Below are 23,292 nucleotides of genomic sequence, written 5' to 3'. Positions count from 1 at the left end.
ATATATTTTGCAAGCTTGCCATAAATATAATATAACTCATGTAATTGCCAAATTATGAATTTGGAATAATAATCTACCAGGGCCTCAGTTGTATCCTACTATTGAGGAGCACTTTATAAAGCTGAACCCCAGATGGAAATAAACGACACAAACTAATGTAGCTCTGTAATCATTAACCCTTTTGCTTCCAAAGCTGTTTTTTGCACACGTAATAAAAAATAATTTGAGGCCTGAAGCAGTGTTGGCCATCCATTGGGGGCACCGCCCCCCCATCCATGCGACTGGCCCCCTAATCTACATGCAGGGCACCGGACGCATAAATTCTAATGGGGTTTTTTTTTTTTGGAGCACGAGATTAGAGCCAGAAGCTCTAATAGGCTTCAAAAAGGGGTGGGCTCAGGGAGCAGAGCACTGCGCCCCGAGCCCACCCAGTTGTGTGACAATAGTGAATGAATATTGAGGATTCTCCTCCTGGCTAATCAGGAAGCAGGTCCTGAGACCCGTTTCCCGACTGGCCGAAAGGAAAAGCCATGCTATTGGCCAAGGAGCAGAAGAGGAGGAGGGAGGAGACTGAGGGGGGAAGGAAGCCGTCGCCGCCGCTGCTGCCTGCCCAGGGTAAGTGAGCCGTCGACCAGGGGGGGGGGGGGCGGGACAGTGCGGGCTGGAGCTGGTGTGGTCAGGGGGGAAGGGTGTGGTCCGTCTGCCGTCTGCGGAGCACCAGCCGCCACTGGCCTGAAGATTATTTAAAACCCCTGGAAAATTATATAATTTTTAGTAGGGACCTTGGACCTTGTCCCAAATTTTAATGTCACAATTTATACAGAGCCACAAAAATGTTAAAATGTTAATTTTAGGGCAGACAAATTACATTTTTTTTTTTTGGGGGGGGGGGTAAAATTTAGCAGTCCTGTCTGTGCCAGTGGAAGCAGCAGCAGGGCTCGGGAGCGAGCAAGCATGCATGAGTGCCCCCATGGGAAGCGGCTTCCCGTTGGACAGAGAGGAGGAGCCAGCAGCGCCAGCGAGAGACTTGAGAAGAGGAGATTCGGGGCCGCTCTGTGCAAATCCATTGCACAGAGCAGGTAAGTATATTAAAAAAAAGTCAGAAGATGAACTTCATAACAAAAAGTCCAATCACCAACGCCTGTCAAGCGGTGAAGATACTCTTCATAAAATAACACCCATTGTGCCAAACGTCTAAAAACAAAATAAATAAGTGAGTGGCCGCTTTCCTCCCAAGTTATGACCGCTGAGCCAACAGTAAGGTCAATACATACAAGAATACCCATGAAAGATAAAGGAACATTTTTTGGAAAAAAAAAAATGAACAGCCAAGAGTTGTCTCTATTTTAAACTGAGTTATTGCTGCTAATTATAAAACACCAATTTCAAAATTGGGCACGCTACGGTGCTGGGATAAGAGCTCGATGTATCATACACAATCACCACTTGGTAAGATGCTCGCGGGATGACCTTATGAATGTGACTCCGCCCCCTGTACGCGTTACGTCCTTGGCGAGATTTCATCAGTAGGAGTGGAGCCATCATGTCAAACTCGCTGCTACAATACCCCTCCCCGCCACTCCCATAGGGACCAAATTAACTTACATGTAAGGCCGATCTTCAAAGTGATATGGGGAAGAAGTAAACCCATAATCTCGAAGAAGCCAAAAAGATTAAACTCCACCCATGGGTACACCAAAAAAAAAAAAAAAAAGGATGAAAATAAAAAGTATTTTTTAAAAAAAATCTCTCTCTATATATATATATATATATATATACTGTATATGTAAATGTGTAAAATATAAAATTATACTGAGCAAGTGCAGAATAATAAGATCACGCGGCCATCTTATAACAATATACACACACATAATCAAAACAAACACATAAAAATATTTTTATTTAAAATACTAAATAAAATGGTAAAAAGAGGGAAAAGCCTTTAAAGTGAAGTCACATTATGACCCATTGAAGCTAGAGCTCTGGTTTTGTATATCAAGTAAGTAGGCCTGGACTGAGACAAAAAAACAGGTCTGGGCATTTCAGACTGACCAGCCAATTTCTCCAGGGACTGGGGAAGGGGGGGAGGGGCAGGGCGCCTGCTGGGGTGGATGGCAACCGGACCACCCACACTGTATCGCAAAGGGGCACTGCAACACTGCATTGCAAAGGGGCACTGTAATGTTTACAGTGCAGCCCCCCTACACCACAGCACCCCCAGCACAGTGCCCCCCATAGCCATGCCCCCCCTCCACCCACAGTGCCCCCTACTCTCTGCCCCCCCTGCACAGTCTCATCTCCGCCAGGTCAGAGGCAGGACTCTTGCATGTCTTGCTCTCCGAGCAGATCTTCAGCTCCTCCCACTCTGTCGACAGGACGACACCGCTGGCAGGGCAGGAGAGCTGGGAGAGGAGACATAGGCATGGCAGCAGGAGACAAGCAACAGCGCGGCCCACGTCAGCCCCTTCTGGACCACGGGCGCCACCCACCTCCTGCTGCGTGGTCTGGTCACCAAATGGCAAATGGCCAGTGTGCCCTATGGCCAGCCTGGGCCTGCCAGTAAGATTGCCTTACATAGTTTTCTCCTCTCCAATGTTTTTTGACTTTTCGACACCGCAAAATTTCAGGCCATTTGGATCCCTATTATGGTGGTCCCTGAAGTGTTTGGGAACACTTTGATGTCTTTCTCCTTTTATACCATTATTGATGTGATCTGTAATTCTCACTTGGAATCATCCAGATAAGAAATTGAGAATAAGAGAACACGTCCTGACTCACCAAAGGACTTGCCCCGGGCAAAATGCTGTCAAATTCAGCCTTTTGCGTTTGCAGGCTTGCGTTCGAATGGATAAGCCCTCACAAGGTTTTCTGCATCTGAGAATTGCAAGGCTAACAGCACAACTGGCAATACTGCAAGCATTTGAGTTGGCATGCTTGAAGCATCATCCATCTGTATTGCAGGCTGAGTGGTCAGGTGAAGGCAAAGTGCCCTCCTGTGGTCTGTTCAGTGCAATGAATGTATTTACAAGAGGGAGTCTTTGCCTCCTTTTTCTGAATCAGCTGCATTGATATGGAAACAGCAGTTTGACTTTCGCAGTATCACTTGGTTTTTTTTTTTTGCAATCTAACGATCTCCCTGTAAGCGTGGTCTCTACCTCTGCCTGGACAGCTCCGGGTGGCGTTACAGCTCCGCGGAGAGGAATGAAACGAGAGCAGCAAAAATAATGCAGAGATAATTTAACCTTTTTTCTTCCTAAGCTAATTGGCCTGCGCCTTCATGGGACGCGGGGCCTAGGCATCCTGGGGAAAGCCGAGCCAGTTTCTGCAGGGTATGCATTAAATTTCACCTACACAAATCAATAAAGCACACTTGAATGGCTGCTGATCGGAGCTATAATGGTTACCGACGCTCTATTCTTGGAAGCTGCAGATGAAAGTCAAAGGAAGGAAGTTAATACAACCTTGTTTTCAATCGCTCTGTATTTGTTTGATGTGTTCAGCTGCTCTGCCACCCAGGGGGATAAAGCAAGGGACCGGCCTCCTGTTTGTCCTCATTTGTGCACGACACGTCGGAGGACGGGGAAGAGGAAGCCCCGATGGGGAAGATGTTCCAAGATGTTCATCTACCCCCCCCCCCCCATCCACACTGCATGATTACTGTCTCAGGCTGTGGTGTAGGGATCGGCCGATTATCAGCAAAGCCGATATATAAAGGGCCGATATGCACTTTCCCCGATAAATTGGAATCGGCCACGGAGGTTACCAATATTGCCAATATTTCAGAAAGTGCTTGTACCGGAGTGATGCCTGCAGCTAGAGGCATCACCCCGGTACCGGCGTCCATAGCCGAAGGTCGGCTGTCTTGTACTGACAACCGATGCGGCTGAGAAACCACTTGGCTGTCATTACAAGGAGCGGGAGGGGACGTAACCCCCCCCTCCCGCCACCGCAGGGAGGGGACGTCCCCCCCCCTCCCGCCACCTTCTGCGGCTTGCCCGGGTCTCCCGTCCAACCGGGAGACCTGAGCAACAAGCCTGAACGGCCGTCGAAGCCCAATTTGGCTCTGATCGGGTCTCCATGCAAAAACCCGGAAGTGATGTCATGACATCACTTCTGGGTACTCGGCGCCAGATTAAAAAAAAATGACAGCATTCAAAACAGCCAAACTTGGCGTTTTGAATGTTTTTAAGTGCAGAGGTGGGGTTTGGGGTCTTTTTAGACCCCCAGATCCCTCTACAAGAGTACCTGTCAAGTAAAAAAAAAACAAATTCTTTAAAATGTACGAAAATATCGGCCCATATCGGCTGATACCGATAAGCGATGACCAAAATATCGGTATCGGCAATAAAAAAATAATTTTGGTCGATCACTACTGTGGTGGGGACTTAAAGAAGACTCATTTATATGCTGAGCAACTGTACATATCAATCATTTTATAATATAGGTGCAGCTCGTAAAAGACAAAATCAGATTATAAAGTCCAATTCACATATAACATACCCAATCCAATAAAAATCATTCCTGGTTCTGCATCAAAAATGAGCTAAAAAGACAATCAACATGGATAGAAACAAGGTTTATCCATGGAGAAACCATCACCAACACCGGTGCACACTGCCTCTTAACCCTCAGTGTGGACCCCCACCAAGGAAAGTCAGGCAAGCATTTCCAAAAGTGATCCTGGACTAGTGTCCCTGGGGAGCAATCACCATGCTCTTCCTGTTGGGATACTCCTCGGCTGCCCACATTATCCTTAATAATTCCCAAGGAAGTGAGGAAGAATAGAAGGCGCATAACACATCACGACTCCTCCATACGTGTTTCATCATTAATAACCACGCCCCTGACTGAATCATTGATGACAAAACGCGTAGGAGCAAGTTGTGACATGTGACGCCATCGCGCACAGGGATGCGGCAGCCATTTTGTTGGTTGGAAACTTCGGTTTCATTTTACATTACCAATTTTGACTTTTAACCAAATGAGTGTATTACCTTTTTGATATTAAACTTTATTCAAAATGCTACACTATGTTGCGCTCCTTCTTTTCTTTATATATATATATATATATATATATATATATATATATATAAATTTGATTAATCTTCAATCCACAGTGTACAAACAATCAAAAACATTTAAACCACGCCCAAGTATACAAATTTTCCATCCTTCCCCCCTCCCATCTCCACCCCCTGACCCTCCCTCCCCCTTCCTTTTACCACTTGTTCCTGTTGTTGTGCTTTGCCTCGCCTTCCTCTACATTAAAACATTCTGCACCTTATTCCACCCATTCTTCTAAATAATTATTAGTCTCTTTAATATCAGCCCATCTCCTCCATTTATTTGTGAAATTCTCAACCTGCTCTTCCTCTCTACTACTCAAATACTCCATATTATATACATATTCAATTCTATTAAACCAATCTCTAATAGAGGGGCATTCCAGTTCTAACTATTTTTTTGGTATTGCTCCTTTTGCCGCATTTATTAAATTTGGAACTAATGTATTTTTATACAGTTTATATGGTTTTTCAATTTTATGGATTAAATGCTCCTTCTATTCTTCTTCACTTCTTTGTGAGCAATTAAGGATATTGTGGGCAGGAAGAGCATGGGGAATTCATCTCCAGGGACGCCATTTCAGGACCACTTTGAAAATGCTTGTCTGACCTTTCTTGGAGAAAGCCAAACCACTGAAAAACAACCCCATAACATAATCCCAGGGTCAGTATCAGATAAGCTGGGGAGTTACCGAATCAGCAGACAGGAAGAAAGGTCAGGTCATGAACCAGGATCAGCAACAAGCAGAGTCAAGACGAGCCGGGTCAGAACACAGATGGGAGCACAGGGTGGTCATTGGTCACAGCAACTGATGACCACTCAACGATCTTCGGGACTTCTGGACAGCTTTAAAAGGGAACTTTATTCAGATAATTGATGCCTGATAAACTACTTCAGGTCTGCCCCTTTTGCAGGTATAGCTATGCAAACATTAACCACTTCAACTGCAGAAGATTTACCCCCTTCATGACCAGGCCATTCTTTGCAATACGGCGCTGCATTATTTTAACCGACAATTGCGTGGTCATGCGACGCTGTACCTAAATAAAATGTGTGTCCTTTTTTTCCCCCCACAAATAGAGCTTTCTTTTGGTGGTATTTGATCACCTGTGCGATTTTTAATTTTTTGCACGATAAACAAAAAAAGAGCGACAATTTTGAAAAAAAAAAACAATATTTTTTTACTTTCTGCTATAAAATATATCCAATAAAAAAATGTAAAGATTAAAAGTTCTTCACCAATTTAGGCCAATGTTTTCTGTTACATATTTTTAGTTAAAAAAATCCTAACAAACGTATTTTGATTGATTTGCGCAAATGTTATAGCATCTAAAAACTATGGGATATATTTTTGGAATATTTTTTCTTTTTTTAATATTCAATATTTCTTTATTATAATTTTTCAGAATAACATTACAACACAACATACCAACGTCATGAATGAGAAAATATATACACTCAACAGCTTGTAATCCAAACCTCCTAATTATTTAACTAAGGCATTACTATCATAGGGGCTACTGCTCTGTACCCATAATCCATTTTTATGACCACAACTACTAACAGAAAGAAGAGAAAAGAAAAAAACATTTTTTTTTTTTTTTTACTACCAATGGCGGCAATTTAGAGACTTATAGCAGGTCTGCAACATTGTGGCGGACAAATCAGATAGCAAAATGACACCTTTGACACTTTTTGGGGACCAGTGACACCAATACAGTGATCAGTGCTAAAACATATGCACTGTCACTGCACTAATGGCACTGGCAGGGAAGGGGTTAACATCAAGGGCGATCAAAGGGTTAAATGTGTTTCTAGGGAGTGCTTACTGTGCAGGGGACATGCTTCTACTATGGAAACTGTGCTTGTTTCCTGATTAATCACAGGGTGCCGGCGGACATCGCGTCTGCCAGACCTGCTGATTGGCTCCTGCTGTGCCCAATCACAGTGGTAGCAGGGTGCTGGCAGCACGCATACGCGCCCCAGACACGGAAGTGCAGAATAACCTACAGGTAGATGATTCTGCCCAGAGCGACCGCCCTGCAGCAGTAAATGTTCGTGGGGTGGTCAGTATCTGGTTAAAAATAAGTGGCTATAATGTTCAAATCCAGTAATGTACTGCCTCACCCTGTTCTGCACATGTTCAGTTGCTCTCTATTCTCAGCACTGTGCCTAAAATCAGAGCCTGTAGAGGCCAATCAGCTGACGTTTTTAAGATTTACTGTTGCTGAGGGGGGGGGGGAGGAAACAACAGGAATGGCACAGACTATGATGAGAAAGGACAGATTATGGAGGGAAAAAAGGAAAGCCGAAGAGGTGGCAGGACAAACTCTGCTGCCAGGGAGATACAAAAGTGTTAAACTTACAAGAAAAGTGTCTTATCGTAGCTCCCTGATATTCTCTCCTTTCTCCCTTATGGGCAGAGAATGAACTTCAGCACTGTAAAGCTTCTGTCTGCCTTCCTCTCTAGCTAAGACATACAATCAAAGCTGGAAATGTACATATTTTAATTGCAGAAAGTGACATATCGTTTTTAAAACCAAGGAGAGGAAGGTGTTTTCAATAAGGAAGTGACTGCTCAGAGCTTCAACAAAATGGCAGCCTCCAGCAAGAAGAAACTGGAGCAACCCTGGAGGCTAATTACAGCACACACTAATCTTGTAGCATAATTATTAATTTGGAATGTACATTTTGCTAAAGAATATTAATTGTTATTAAAACTGTTATGGGTAAGGTTTCTCTTTAAATAGGCTAATAGATGCCAAAACGTCTGTGCTCATGTGCACGCTTATCCATGCTAAAGCGTGAGCATGCGTATATGTGCTCAATTCACCTGACACATGTGAAGACGATGACAAAAGGGTTCTTCTGCCAGTGACATATTTCTCATATTGTATATGTGGTAATACAGCTTCAGGTTCATAGAATCCTTAACAAGAGTCCTTACCCAAAAGATGTTTACTGTCCAGCTCCACTCACATTCCCTATGGCCCGTTGGGTCAGGTAGAAGTTACTACTGTTATGTTCTTGGGTGACAACCCATGCAAGGAAAGGAACGAAGCCAGCATAATAATAATACCAATGGCGTTGGAATGGGATGGTCAGGTGTCCACAAATGGGATGGAATAAGATGGTCAAGTGTCCACAAATGGGAAGGAAAGAGATATCCAGGTATCCACAAATGAGAAGGTCTATCAGGTACCGGGTGCTTGAGGCCAATGGAGATGGCTTCCTTTGCAGCTAAGTTCTGGACTCACTCCCCTGGAGGTGAGACAGGAGGAGTCGGCCACAAAGTAGCACAGGTCGCCTGCTGAGTTGCTAGCAGAAGGACTCAGGGGTACTGTTGATGTGCTGAGCAGAGACTGCAGGCAGGTGGTGCCTGTGAGATATGACAGGTCTGTAGAATCACTAAGACAGCAGGATAGTCAATACAAGCCAGGATCAGGAGTCAGTTGGATAACAGAACAGACAAAGTCAGGTGGGAAGCCGAGGTCAAACATGAGAAGCAGGCAGAGGGTATCTGTAAGGTGAGCTGGGGTAGAGGATTAGAGGCAGGCAGGAGACAGATCAGGAACAAGCCGGGTTGGTAGGATAAGGATGGTAAGGATCACAGGAGCAAGAAATCACAGGAACACAGGTAACAAGCTGAAGATCAATCAGCAACTTCAGGCAAGGACTGGTTTGCTTATAAAGGCCCCTGGGCACCAATATTCATTTAGTGCCCTAAATTGTGTGCAGTGCGCATGTGCACGCACCAGTGCAATACCGCTGCAATATAATCTGATGGCGGGGATGCCAGGTCTTCTAGCACCCTAAACGGTACACTGAACTGGTCAAGTGTCGACAAATGGGATGGAATAAGATGATCAGGTGTCCATGAATGGGGATAGAATAAGATGATAAGGTGTTCACAAATGGGATGTGATGGAATGGGATGGTCAGGTGTCCACAAATGGGATGGTCAAGTGTCCACAAATGGGATAGAATGACATACACAGGTGTCCACAAATGGGATAGAATGAGATACTCAGGTGTCCACATATGGGATGGAATATTATGGTTAGGTATCCACAAATAGGAGGGAATGAGATGCTCAGGTGTCAACAAATGGAATGGAATAAGATGATCAGGTGTCCACAAATGGGATGGAATGGAATAGTCAGGTGTCCACAACTGGGATGGAATGGGATGGTCAGGGTCCACAAATGGGATGGTCAGGGGTCCACAAATGGGATGCAATGAGATACTCAGGTGTCCCCAAATGGGATGGAATATTATGGTTAGGTATCCACAAATAGGAGGGAATGAGATGCTCAGGTGTCCACAAATGGGATAGAATGGGATGATCAGGTGTCCACAAATGGGATGGAATAAGATGATTAGGTGTCCACAAATGGGATGGAATAGAATGGTCAGGTGTCCACAAATGGGATGGAATGGAATTGTTAGGTGTCTACAAATGGGATGGAATAGAATGGTCAGGTGTCAACAAATGGGATGGAATGGGATGGTCAGGGTCCACAAATGGGATGGTCAAGTGCCAACAAATGGGATAGAATGAGATACTCAGGTGTCCACAAATGGGAATGGAATAAGATGATTAGGTGTCCACAAATGGGATGGAATGGGATGGTCAGGGGTCCACAAATGGGATGGTCAAGTGTCCTCAAATGGGATAGAATGAGATACTCAGGTGTCCACAAATGGGATGGAATAAATGGATTTTTGTAAAATCTTACCGTAAAATCCTTTTCTCTTAGCTCATTGACAGACGTAGTCCTCGGTGATACAGCACCTTTGGGTTATGTTGCCTCCACAGGAGCAGGACTAGACAGGAAATTAAAAAGCTCTGGCCACACCCTAGGGGCAGTCCCAGAGGGTATATCCTCTCTCTCTCTGCCTCAGCAAATCAGTTATGTGAAAAAGCAGTCTTTAGAGATTTTAACCCAACCCAACTCAAAAAAAAAACAGAGGGGCGGGGACTACGTCTGTCAATGAGCTAAGAGAAAAGGATTTTACGGTAAGATTTTACAAAAATCCATTTTTCTCTAGCGCTCATTGACAGACGTAGTCCTCGGTGATACAGCACCTTCGGGACGTCCCAGAGCAGTATCACAAATGAAGGGTGGGAAAATGAAAATCAAATCCCAATCTAGAAGGCCCAACCGGTGCCAACTAGAAGTTTACAATGCTCATCCTAAATGATGAGACTCAACAAAAAAGAGAAATTTTTTTTTTTTTTTTCAAACAGAAAAAAACCCTCGAGGTAGACCACCGGTCTCCTCAAATTGCGGCCTGCAAAACCTTGCGGCCAAATGAGGCATCCGCCGATGCCGTCACATCAATCTTATAGAATTTTGTAAAGGTATGTACCGACGACCAGGTGGCCGCCTTACATACCTGGACCACTGACGCCTGATGGCGAAAGGCCCAGGAAGTACTGAGCGCTCGAGTGGAGTGCGCCCTAACAGGGAACGGAGGACTCTGACCCTTAATAGAATAAGCCTGTACCACCGTCTGTCTAATCCATTTGGCAATGGTCGCGGCAGATGCAGGCAAACCCTTTCTGGGGCCATCCGTGATCACAAAAAGTGAATCCGTCTTACGGAATGATTCCGTAGCTTTCAGGTATACCCTGATTGCCCAAACCACATCTAAGGAATGCAACGCATGTTCCCGATGATGCTTGGGCTGAGGACACAAGGAAGGTAGTACAATATCTTCATTCAGATGAAAATCTGAAACCACCTTAGGAAGAAAAGATGGCTTAGGATGAAGTACTACCTTATCCCTATGAATCACTAGGTATGGGGACTGGCATGATAATGCAGCCAGTTCTGACACCCTGCGAGCAGAAGTAATAGCCACCAAGAAGGCCACCTTCTGGGATAAAGTAAGCAAGGAAATCTCCCTGATGTTTTCAAAGGGAGGTTTCTGTAGAACCGACAAAACCAAATTAAGATCCCAGGGCGGTAAGGGCGCGCGGACTGGTGGAGCCAGGTGCCGCACCCCCTGGATGAAATTCCGCACCAAGGACTTGGTAGCTAAAGGCTTCTGAAAGAAGATTGCTAATGCTGAAACTTGACCCTTGATGGTGCTCAAGGCTAGCTTCTGCTCAACCCCTTGTTGCAAAAAGGCCAATATTCGAGTCACCGAATAGGTACGTGGAGGAAATCCTAAAGATTCGCACCACGCAATATAAGTCTTCCATGTGTGATAATAGACCTTGCTGGAAGTCGCTTTCCTTGCTTTAATAAGGGTAGGAATGACTGAAGTAGACAGACCTCTGTCCTTCAGTACTTGGGTCTCAATGGCCAGTCCATTAAAACCAGCGACTGTAAAGCATGATGGTAAATTGGTCCTTGAGACCACAGACACTCCCTGAGACGAAGTTCCCACGGAACGTCTGCGACTAGCATGTCCAAGTCGGCCAGGCCGGCTTGAGGAGGCCAGCCTAGAATTTCTAGGACCACTGGCGCTGATAGAATCTGAACCAGGCGTCCCTAGAGGTATCCGGCCCCGACCATCCGAGAAAGTCTGGTCGTTTTCTGTTCCCACACATTTATCAGATACCTGATTGTTATCAGGAAGGGTGATCTTTTCTGGTTGAACCTCAGGGACCGAAGTCACCCGACTAGAGGCTACTTGGCCTATCTGGTCAACCAGATCCGATTCCTGTGAGGTATAGGGACTAATCTTAGGAAAAGGTAAAGGAAAAGATCTATTCAGGGAACGGTAACTACCGCTTCCTGTAGTACTTAAATGTTGGAAGGGAAGAATCGCACCGGTAGTAGTGGTTGATGCTCGATCTAATGTCCTGAATACCGGTGAAAACGTCCCCCCACCCTGAAACCGGGTGGAGGCGCACCTTCAGGCTGTGTACTCCTTTGCTTCGGGTTTGGCTGGGTTGGTCCTCTGCTTGTCCGACCAGCCCTTCTTGAACCCTCCTGGAGGAGTCTTGCCTTTCCCGCTTGTACCAGCCGGGCGCCCTTTATGGGCGGTAAAGAAAGGTCCTCGCTTGTTGCGAGGTCCCTTAGCTTTAGCAGCCTGTGGCAAAAAAGTGCTCTTGCCCCCAGTGGCATCCTTAATGATTTCATCTAGGTTGGCCCCAAATAGACGATTCCCCTGAAAAGGGAGATTTGTCAAGGTCTTTTTGGAACCTAGGTCAGCTGACCAGCGTTTTAACCACAGCACACGTCTGAGGATTACCGCTGACATAGATGCATGCCCTAATAAGGGAGTAGTGTCCAAGGCTGCGTCACAGATAAACTGTAGCCCTTGTATAATCTGTTCCATCAAATCAGATGTCTCCTGGGGAATATCTTTTCCCCTAAGGTCTTGGCGTACCATTCTCGCCCATTCCGTAAGTGTCTGGGAAACTAGACCAATAACAATTACTGGTCTAAATGCTGACCCTATCAGAGAGAAGATGGTGCGGGACTCTGCTTCCATCTTTCGATCCACCGGATCCTTAAAGGACGAAGTGTCCTCCACTGGGATAACCGTGGCTTTATTCAGCCTGGAAATAGGTGGATTCACCACTGGTGGTACCGTCCATTTCTTAATGATGGATTCCTCAAACGGATAGCGTCTAGCAATACGCTTGGAAATAGTAAAGGTACGTTTAGAATGCTCCCATTCTCCTTTAATCTGATTACCGAAACATTTGGGTACAGGAAAAACCTTCACCGTTTTGATGGGCTTATTAGTACCAAAAGGAATCTCTGTTTCAGTTGCCTCTGCCGGTAAAGCCTCAAGTTTTAAGGTTTCCTGCACTGCCACAACTAGTGCGTCCACCAATGCTTCTTCCTGAATTATAGCGGGAGAAGAAGCGTCCTCCTCACTGTCTGAGGGGGCTTTACCTGGGATAACAGCCCTTGCAGAGGAACCTGCAACTGCAGTGACCATCTCTGAATCTGAGTCAGAGGTGTCAGATAGTATAGGGGTAGGCGGGGGTCGCTTCCTTGACCCCCGTCCCTGACAGGCCGCCTCCACCCGAGCCACCATAGACTCCAAAATTGCTGTAAATGACTCTACACTCTGTGCACCGGCCGAGGGAAACAGGTGGGGGAATATGTGTGGCAGGGTCCATGATAATTCCAGTCACTTCCTGGATAATATAATTCAAAAATAAAAAACTTTTTTTTTTTTTTTTTTCCAGACCCCCAGCGCCACAAAAAGCCCCTTAGTGTTACCTGCTAGGGATCCCTATCGATCGAGAGAGAGAGAGATAGACCCCCAGGCTCACCACTTGATGCTCAGAGTTTAACTGCAACAGGTTACAGCGCTGTCTTGACAAACAGGAAGTCTTTTGGCTGGCTGCCCAGGAAGAAAGGAGGCGGCTCCGCCCCTCTGCACGCCTTCCGGCGCCTCCCCTAGCTCCACGAGGTGTTTGGATCACCTCAAACATGGCCGCCCCCATGCTGGAGACACGAGGCTACGCCAAAATGGCGGCTCGTGCGATCCAGCAAAAAAAAAATGGCGGCGGCCTGTACTGAATAGCGGTGTGCTGCAGGGCACACAACACTCTCTCTGCATGGGGATTTGGCGTGGTTGGCGGTACCGGCCCTGGCGGACCGCATGGCCATTCGGGAGGCCTGCTAATAGCTGGAGATCTGATTAGGAAGGCAGTCTACATGTCCGTGGCTTCTGACTGGCACCGTAAGATTCCCAGAATGCCACTGATTACAATCTTTTTAACATGTATACAACTAGATTGTTAGCTCCCAAACCAAGCCTCCTGGCTTTTGCACATAAATCACACTCAAAGTAGGAGGATCTGTGTCATTTATAGGATAGAGAGGGACTCTATCTTACCATACAGAGAGGGGCCCGCATTCACCACAAGACCCGTCAGGGGAAAAGGGGGAACATACTACTCACCATACCGGAACCAGGCGGGCACCAACTCCTGACAGAACCCCTCTCCACCGGGGCGGGAGGGCTGTCGACCGATATGGACGCCGTGACTCATGGTCTTTGGCGTTTCAGTGAGACGTTTAACTCGCGGGGTCAGTCCTTTAATATGACTTTGTCGCGGCCGACCCAGCGCGGAGCTATGGCCTGCACGCGCTCGTAGGCTGAACTGGGGTGACCACCGGATCTCAACATCCAGCCCGTCGCCCAGTTCAGCTTTCTTGCTTGAAGATCTCACAGGAACACTGGAGAAAAAAAGCTGTCTAAAAAATCTTTTAAGAAAAAAATCTTGCCAGGACCTAAGATCCCAGCAAGGTATCTAGGTCCTTACTCCTAACTAGACAGAAAATAACTGATTTGCTGAGGCAGAGAGAGAGAGGATATACCCTCTGGGACTGCCCCTAGGGTGTGGCCAGAGCTTTTTAATTTCCTGTCTAGTCCTGCTCCTGTGGAGGCAACATAACCCGAAGGTGCTGTATCACCGAGGACTACGTCTGTCAATGAGCGCTAGAGAAATTATGGTTAGGTATCCACAAATAGGAGGGAATGAGATGCTCAGGTGTCCACAAATGGGATAGAATGGGATGGTCAAGTGTCAACAAATGGAATGGAATAAGATGATCAGGTGTCCACAAATGGGATGGAATGGAATAGTCAGGTGTCCACAAATGGGATGGTCAAGTGTCCACAAATGGGATAGAAGGAGATACTCAGGTGTCCACAAATGGGATGGAATATTATGGTTAGGTATCCACAAATAGGAGGGAATGAGATGCTCAGGTGTCCACAAATGGGATAGAATAAGATGATAAGGTGTCCACAAATGGGATAGAATAAGATGATAAGGTGTCCACAAATGGGATGGAATAGAATGGTCAGGTGTCAACAGATGGGATGGAATGAGATGATCAGGGTCCACAAATGGGATGGTCAAGTGTCAATAAATGGGATAGAATGAGATACTCAGGTGTCCACAGATGGGGTGGAATATTATGGTTAGGTATCCACAAATAGGAGGGAATGAGATGCTCAGGAGTCCACAAATGGGATAGAATGGGATGGTCAAGTGTCAACAAATGGGATGGAATGGGATAAATATTCAATCTTCAGTAATTAGAATTGTGTAGGTTTCCTTGAAATGAAAGCTGAGAATATAGTGTATATATGTCTATGTAGCACAAAAATGCTACATGTTTTTTTTTTATGCTGCATGTTTTTATGGAAACAGGAGAAATGCCAATTCTGCTCTCTTTTTTCTCTTAAATGTTTACATGTATTTTCAAATCCCAGTTCACCAAATATTTAAAAAATGTATGCATAATTAAACTAGTAATGTTTCAATACGTATGTAGCTTTCAATATGTATGTATGCACATGACGTTACGTTATTTATGTACACACAGTACATGGTTGTATTCCTGTGATCTTACATCACTTATGTATATGTATATTATAACATTGTATTAATAATTTATTTTTTTGTGTTTTTTTTGTTTTCTGTTTTAGGATGATCCCTGCTTCAAACAAAGCATTTGTTGTGAATAACCTGGTATCTGGGACAGCGTACGATTTGTGCGTCTTGGCCATCTGGGATGACACGGCGACCACCCTAACAGCCACCAACATAGTGGGATGTGCCCAGTTCTTCACCCAAGAGGACTATCAGCAGTGCCAGTCCATGCACAGCCAGTTCTTGGGGGGAACAATGATTCTAGTTATTGGTGGAATCATAGTTGCTACATTGCTGGTCTTCATTGTTATATTAATGGTAAGATATAAAATATGCAACAATTCCCAGGGGAAGATGGCCGATGTCACCAATGTTTATTCCCAGACTAATGGAGGAAATTCAGTGCAGAATGGGGTTCCGCTACAAGTCAATCCCAAAGTGGTGGTGAGGAATGAACTCATGGAATTCAACTGTGGCTCAGTGCACAGTAGTGTCTCCTCCTCTTCTAGTTCTGTCAATAGCCCAGAAGGCGATGACTATAGCCTACAGAGTAATCAAAGCACTCTGTCCAATAAGTGGAGACCTGTCTCCAGGTCTAAACACAATGTTGATAGACTGATGGGAGCGTTCGCCTCCCTGGAGTTGAGGTGTCAGAAAAAGGAGGACGCTGTGGACTCCAGGACTACGACGACAGTCCACCAGTCAGACAAAGAGCCCTTGTTGGGCAATCAAGAGTCCAAAGTCCGTAGCCTCCTTATGTTACCCCTGGAGGGAAAAGCAAAACGTAGCCATTCATTTGACATGGGGGACTTTGCCGCAACACAGTGCTGTAGTTACCCAAGAAAGATCTCAAATATTTGGACTAGGAGAAGCCTTTCAGTTAATGGGATGCTTTTACAGTATGACGATAGCGAACTAGTAGGGAACGCAACTAGATGTACCTACGACAGCTCAGAATGGGTAATGGAAAGCACAGTGTAAATTATCAGATCATTTCAGTTATTGATTATCTTGCTGTTTCTGATGGCAAGGGTAGCGTACAAGAATTAAATTCCTTATGAATTTCTAGGTCAATGGATACAGAAGTGGGTAGCACCCACGGCAGGAGTAACCATGACACAAAATTGAGCAGATTGTGCTAAGCACAAGAAGTGGTGGACTGCTCCGGCCAAGAAGCACATGTTATATTCTAAAGTGCTCTTTATCCCATAAAACCCAATGAAGTCTGGAGAGGCGGGAAAAACTCATCCCTGTCTTTAAGTGTCATGTTTGATGAAGACCCCGCTGAGACGTCGGTGAAGTGATGAAGCCGCAAGTCAAGTCATCGCCATTCGTGGTCACCTCAAAAGTTTTCTTTCATTTCTTGTTTTCTTCTTTTTTTTTTTTTTTTTTTTAAACAAATCAAGTTTTATTTATTGTTGTATCATTTGAGATAGTCATTAATCCTTAATAAATCTAAAGGGAAGTATGGTATGGAAATATATATTTTTCAGAAAAATAAAATAAGAAAGCTCTATAGAATGTTTATATATTTTTTCATTGCTGTTCTTTTCTTTGTGCATCCGATGTTAGCAGGATTTTTTTTTTTTTTTTTTAGGAGAGGCATTTAAGTTTGCATTTTTGGGAGTGCCTCAATCTTGCAGGTCTGATAGTGTTATATTGCAGCTTTTTAGCTGTGGGGGGTCTTAAATTATAAGATGAGGAAACTAAAGAGTTAATGGTGTTAAAATGTCCTATTAATAATTAAAGTCAATTAACTTCTGTACAATGTGTGAAAACGTGTTGCCACTGATATAATTGTATCCAGTGGCAAAGTACTGTGTAGGAATGAATTGGCTACTTATTCAATAACTATACTTACAGAAGATCTAAGCCCAGGCACTCCCCATCCAATGTGTACTGGCTATCACAAATCTCAGGTCAAGAGGTGACGGTGTACTGCCTCCAAGGTGAGTTTCAGGCCTACCCCTAATGCAGGTGGTCACATACTATAGCTAGCTTCTGTGTTCTTCACCTATAGCAGCCCCCTTTCCCGTAAGGAAAGCAGACCTACCGGTACTCGGTTGCCCCCCAGGACAATGCTATAGTGCCTGACTACCACGCCGGGGCAGGTGCGAACTGAGCAAAGCAAATAGGTACTTGCAGTTGGCAGACAGGCAGAGTGGTTCAATGACAGTCAAGGTACAAGGCAGGCAAGGTTTAAAATAGTCAGGGTCAATTCGAAGTCAAAAGGTAGGCAGAATTCAAAGAATAGTCCAATTTCCATTTCAAGGTCATCAACAAGGGAATCTAAACAGCAGAGCAGGACAGACAAAAAGGGAGCTTGAGCATGTGTAACAGTCGCCATCACAAGCATGAGACTGCAGGCTTGGCTGGCTTAAATCAGGTTTAGTCTCCACCCAGAGACTGGCCACATTAATCACCTTGCAGGTGGACAGGCAGACATGGGTGCACCATAGACAAATCTGTTTCGAGGTCGTCAACAAGAGGATCCAAACAGCAGAGTGGGACAGACAAAAAGTGAGCTTTAGCGCGTGTAACAGGCACTATCACAAGCATGAGACTGCAGGCTTGGCTGGCTTAAATCAGGTTTAGTCTCCACTCAGAGACTGGCCACATTATTCACCTTGCAGGTGGACAGGCAGACATGGGTGGATCATAGACAAATCTGTTTCAAGGTCGTCAACAAGGGGATCCAAACAGCAGAGTGGGACAGACAAAAATGGAGCTTGAGCACGTATAACAGGCGCTATCACAAGTATGAGACTGCAGGCTTGGCTGGCTTAAATCAGGTTTAATCTCCACCCAGAGACTAGCCACATTAATCACCTTGCAGGTGGACAGACTGACAGGGATGCATCATAGCCAAAATCAGGATGCTGAAATGACACCAGCAACTGTCAAAGAGCAGGAGCATCTACACGCTACTGACAGTGAGAGGTTCTTCAATATACTCTATGAAAAAAATAAAACAAGCATAATAAATATCTTCTGGCTCAGTGGAGGACTCAAGTAATTCCCAAGCCACTAAGATAGGAGGAGGTCAAATGACTATCGGTGAACCAAATGTCAGAGGTGCCCATTGGGGTGTGTCTAAGGATCAGAGTTGGTTGAACCAGATGGACTGGTGTCCTTTTTCAACCTGACTAACTATGTAACTATGTAACTATGAGTAATCAAGTTTGATGATCATCAAATAGCTTTATTTTACAAAAACATACTCTTCACATGGACATACTGCCGTGGAAGAGTAAACCGGGAAATGTCAAACATTTATGTATCACCGTAAACTGCAAAGAAGTGATGGGTAAAACCATGAAACAAGTGTTTGGTGAAATAATGCTATCTGATGATCATCAAACTTGATGACTTCAACCCTTCCTTAGACACCATTCCCTCGCCTCTGCTATTCAGTTCACTGACCTCTTCTCATCCTACCAGCATAATACCCACCTGAGAACCCAAAGAGGGTCCAGGATTGGGACCCCCGTTACATCGAGAGCAACCAATTTCACCCAGTGGTCATTTTCTCCACCTGTGTTTAGGGAAGGTTCTACATGCCAGTTATCGCAGCCTCACCAGGTGTCGTTTTTTTTTTTTTTTTTGTTTCTCCTTAACCACTTGCCGACAGCAAAACATATATATATATGTTATGGTTTGCAAGTGGTTTACCAGGGTAATGGCTAAAGATATCAGCCAAAACCCCAGTATTTTTTATTTATTTTTTTTCTCTGGAATGCTTTCAGAAGCAGTGGGAGGAGACCCCCCTCTGCCTCTCGCCGGTGTTTCTTAGGCTTACTGTTTTTATTGGCATGCCCGAGAAATGATCCAACGGTGCAGCCGTCTGGTCACAGATGGGATAAAAGACTAGATCTTCTTTGATCGCCTCTATGGCCTTGGAGGACCGGAGCAATGTCACTTCCGGTCCAGGCTGGAAGTAAACCATTTCTTTTATTTATTTTTTTTAAGCAAAAGATGCATTTTTTTTTTAAATCTTTTGCTTTTAAAAGGTATAGGAGAGATTTGGAGTCTTTTTGACCCTAGATCTCTCCATAAGGACCTGTCATCCTTATTTCTATTAAAAGGGATGTTTACATTCCGTTTAATAGAGAAAAAAAGTGATAAAAAAAATAAATGAATAAATAAAGGGACAGTGTAAAAATAGAAAAATTTAATAAATATGAGAAAGAAAAATTGAAAGCGCCCCCATCTCTCCATGCTCGCATGCAGATGTGAACGCATACGTAGGTCACGCATACATATGTAAGCAGTGTTCGCACCACACATGTGAGGTATCCCCAAGACCGTTAGAGCGAGAACAATATTTCTAATGCTAGACCTCCTCTGTAACATTAAACAGGTACCCTGTAAAAAATGTAAACATGGCCTTTTGAGATTTTTAAGTACCATAGTCTGTCGCCATCCCATGAGCACAAATTTAAAGCATGACATGTTAGGGATCTATTTACTTGGTGTAACATCATCAAAATCTGGGGTATATATTGTTTTTTTTTTTAAAGTATTAAAGGGCATTTTTCCCCCAAAAAATTGCATTTGAAAAACCTCTGCTCAAGTACCGTGTGACATAAAAAATTGCAACAATCCCCATTTTATATCCTAGGGTATCTATACATATATATATATATATATATATATATATATATATATATATATATATATATTTAATCTATATGTGTGTATATATATATATATATATATATATATATATATATATATTAATTATAATAATTATAATTAAATATAATATATAATATAATTATATATAATTTATGTGGGTTATAAGTCATTTTCTAGCAAACAATAACTATAAATATAATAAACTTGTGAACAAATATTGCCAGAAAGTGTCTGGTCTTTATTGAGGAAATAACTACATTATAGATACATACTACACTATAAGGGCTCTCCTGCCTCTCCCCCTTTTTTCTGGTTGACACCATGGGCCCTTTTATTGGTCTCCAATCTGCTTTTTTTGGTCTGACCCCTCTGACCTTTAAGGACCACCACCATCTGAATCCCACACCCCCTAGGTCAGCATGGGTTTCAGAATTTGGACATGGTCACCCAGTGATGTGAGATCTGTGTTGGGTGCCATGCAATAGATGCAAATGATGAGTTGAGCTTGAATCTTCTGTAAGTATACTTATCCTTCAGCTGGGTGAAGGGACAGGTAAGCTGTATATAGCAGGTGTTCAATTTTCACAGCTCTAAGTGTTGCTAACCTACATCTTGAAGCTCAAAAGAACTTTCAATTTAAATCAGCTAAATACACTCCAGGTCTATCAAAACAAAAGTTGTGCAAATATATTTTTCGTTTTTTTTTCTTTAGAAAGCAGCCACAGACTGAGTTGAATAGCCTGTCCCCTGCCAGCATACTGCAGAGAAGGACCTTTGCTCTTTGTGTGGAAGCAGTGGTCTCTCTGAGAGGTCTGATGCACCCAACTGCTGGGCCATTCCCATTAATGTCCAATTACCAGGAGCATGAGGATTGTTGATTGGTCTGACTCAGCAGGAGGTGTATTGGACCTCTGCAGAGACACCGCTGTGTTCCCACACAGAACAAAGATCCTTCCCGAAATCATATAAATAAATTTAAATAGATGGTAATATCTCATATGGGAACAGTAACAACATCCCTGAATATAGTATACACAAATATAGCTAGAATGGGAATTTAACGGTAGAAGAGCACACTTTTTCTCATTCAAAATGTTTTATTTTTTATTTTTATTTACTTCCATAGATAAATACACTTCAATTAAAACCAGAACATCTGCTATTATTTTATAGATTTGATGTTTGTCAAATGAAAATCTTCAATAAAAATATTTGACAAAAAAAACATAACGTGTGTGTATATGTGTGTATATATATATATATATATATATGTGTGTGTGTGTGTGTATATATATATATATATATATATATATATATATATGTGTGTGTGTGTGTATATATATATATATATATATATATATATATATATATATATATATATACATGTACATATACATATATATATATATATATATATATATATATATATATATATATATATATAAATATATATATATATATATATATATATATATATATATATATATATATATATACATTCATGTATACGTATGCAAACATATATATTTGCGCTTATATATAAGAGCTGTGAAAATGTGGAATAGACTCCCTCCAGAGGTGGTTCTGGCCAGCTCAGTCGAATGCTTTAAAAAATGGCCTGGATTATTTCCTAGGTGTACATAATATAAATGGGTATTAAAATTTTTAGTTAGTTAGTCATAGTTAGTTGGTTGAAAAAAGACACCATCTGGTTCAACCAATAAAAAAATAAAAAACAGTATTGAAAACCCAACCATACAATCCCATATACACAATCCTATACCCGCAGTTGATCCAGAGGAAGGCAAAAAACCCCAGAAAAGCATCATCCAATTTGCTACAGCAGGGGAAAAAAAATCCTTCCTGATCCCCCGAGAGGCAATCGGATATTCCCCGGATCAACTTTACCTATAAATATTAGTACCCAGTTATATTATGTACACATGGGAAAGAATCCAGGACTTTTTTAAAGCAATCTACTGAGCTGGCCAGAACCACCTCTGGAGGGAGTCTATTCCACATTTTCAAAGCTATATATATATATATATATATATATATATATATATATATATATATAAGCGCAAATATATATATTTGCATACGTATACATGAATTTATATATATATATATATATATATATATAAATAAAATATATTGTACTGTGTGTATATATATATATTATATGACATATATATTGGTAGTTCTCAACGTGTTTTTATTATATTTTATAATATAATATGTTTTTATTATATAATATATCAATATATTTTAAAATATATTGTAATATATATATATATATATATATATATATATATATATATATATATGTATATATATATATATTATTGTATATATTATTATATATATTATATATGGCATATATATTGGTAGTTCTTCTCAACGTGTTTCATGGTCTGTATATGCCACTTCAAATTACGTTGTGCCATCAAAGTACCAACATGTGGTGAAAATTTCATGTAAATAGAGATATATTTACCTAAAAAATAATGGCAATGTCTTATTTTACCCACTGTGTATGGTCAGCAGCTGTATCTGGATTAATCGGAGTATATTTATCTATAGAAGTACAAAGAACTTTGTGCTCTGGTACTGTCCAAGTCCCATTCTGACTAAATTTGTAACCATAGAGCAAAGGCCCTCTATTTTCGGCATGGTCAGGTCTTTTCTTCTCAGGCTGTGGCTTCTTTCTGAAGGAAAAATAAAATGGTATGACTTTGTGTTACCATGCACCTGAATATTAATTAGCTGATATGAATTAAATGCTCAATTGGGCTTTTTATTTGCAAAGCCAACTTCTTAAATATTTATTATTTTCGAGTTTGGAAAATCACAACTGTGTTGGTAATTGGAAAAAAAAAAGCCAACGTCTTTAGATGTAGTTTGGCAACAGCTGGAGATCTGGAGAGTGAGCATCCATGCAAAGTTGACCCAATACTTGTCTTTCGCCTGAGGATACTAATGAACAAAATAAATAGTGCTCAGAGTTTAATGAGATATGACAAGATAAAATTGTCATTCCAGATGTCAGCAACGCAATCAAGTGTATCGACTGGGAGTAGCAGGATTTCCCTGACGGCTTGCACTTCCTAGTTATAAAAATTCCTGGAGAGTATCAACGTTGTTTCGAAGGACTTTTAAGGATGTTTGAGTCGTCCACCACCATTCTCATTACTGACTTTATTGTGACTGAGAGGGGGGGGGCA

The 23,292-nt window shown here is 42.7% G+C and overlaps 1 protein-coding gene across 1 annotated transcript in view; it reads left to right on the top strand.

Annotated features, from left to right (window-relative positions):
- The window catches only part of LRFN2 (leucine rich repeat and fibronectin type III domain containing 2), an 890,926-nt gene extending 874,112 nt beyond the window's left edge, over positions 1-16,814 (top strand). Inside the window, exon 6 of the mRNA XM_082249300.1 lies at positions 15,487-16,814. Coding sequence (XP_082105426.1) covers positions 15,487-16,411 — 925 coding nt within the window. The 3' untranslated portion in view covers positions 16,412-16,814. The remainder of the gene's footprint in view (positions 1-15,486) is intronic.
- Positions 16,815-23,292: the final 6,478 nt, after the last annotated feature.

Source organism: Pelophylax lessonae, assembly GCF_965119305.1.
Source record: "Pelophylax lessonae genome assembly, chromosome: 3".
Classification (NCBI taxonomy): Eukaryota; Metazoa; Chordata; class Amphibia; order Anura; family Ranidae; genus Pelophylax; species Pelophylax lessonae.
This window is presented reverse-complemented; position numbering and strand designations above follow the sequence as displayed.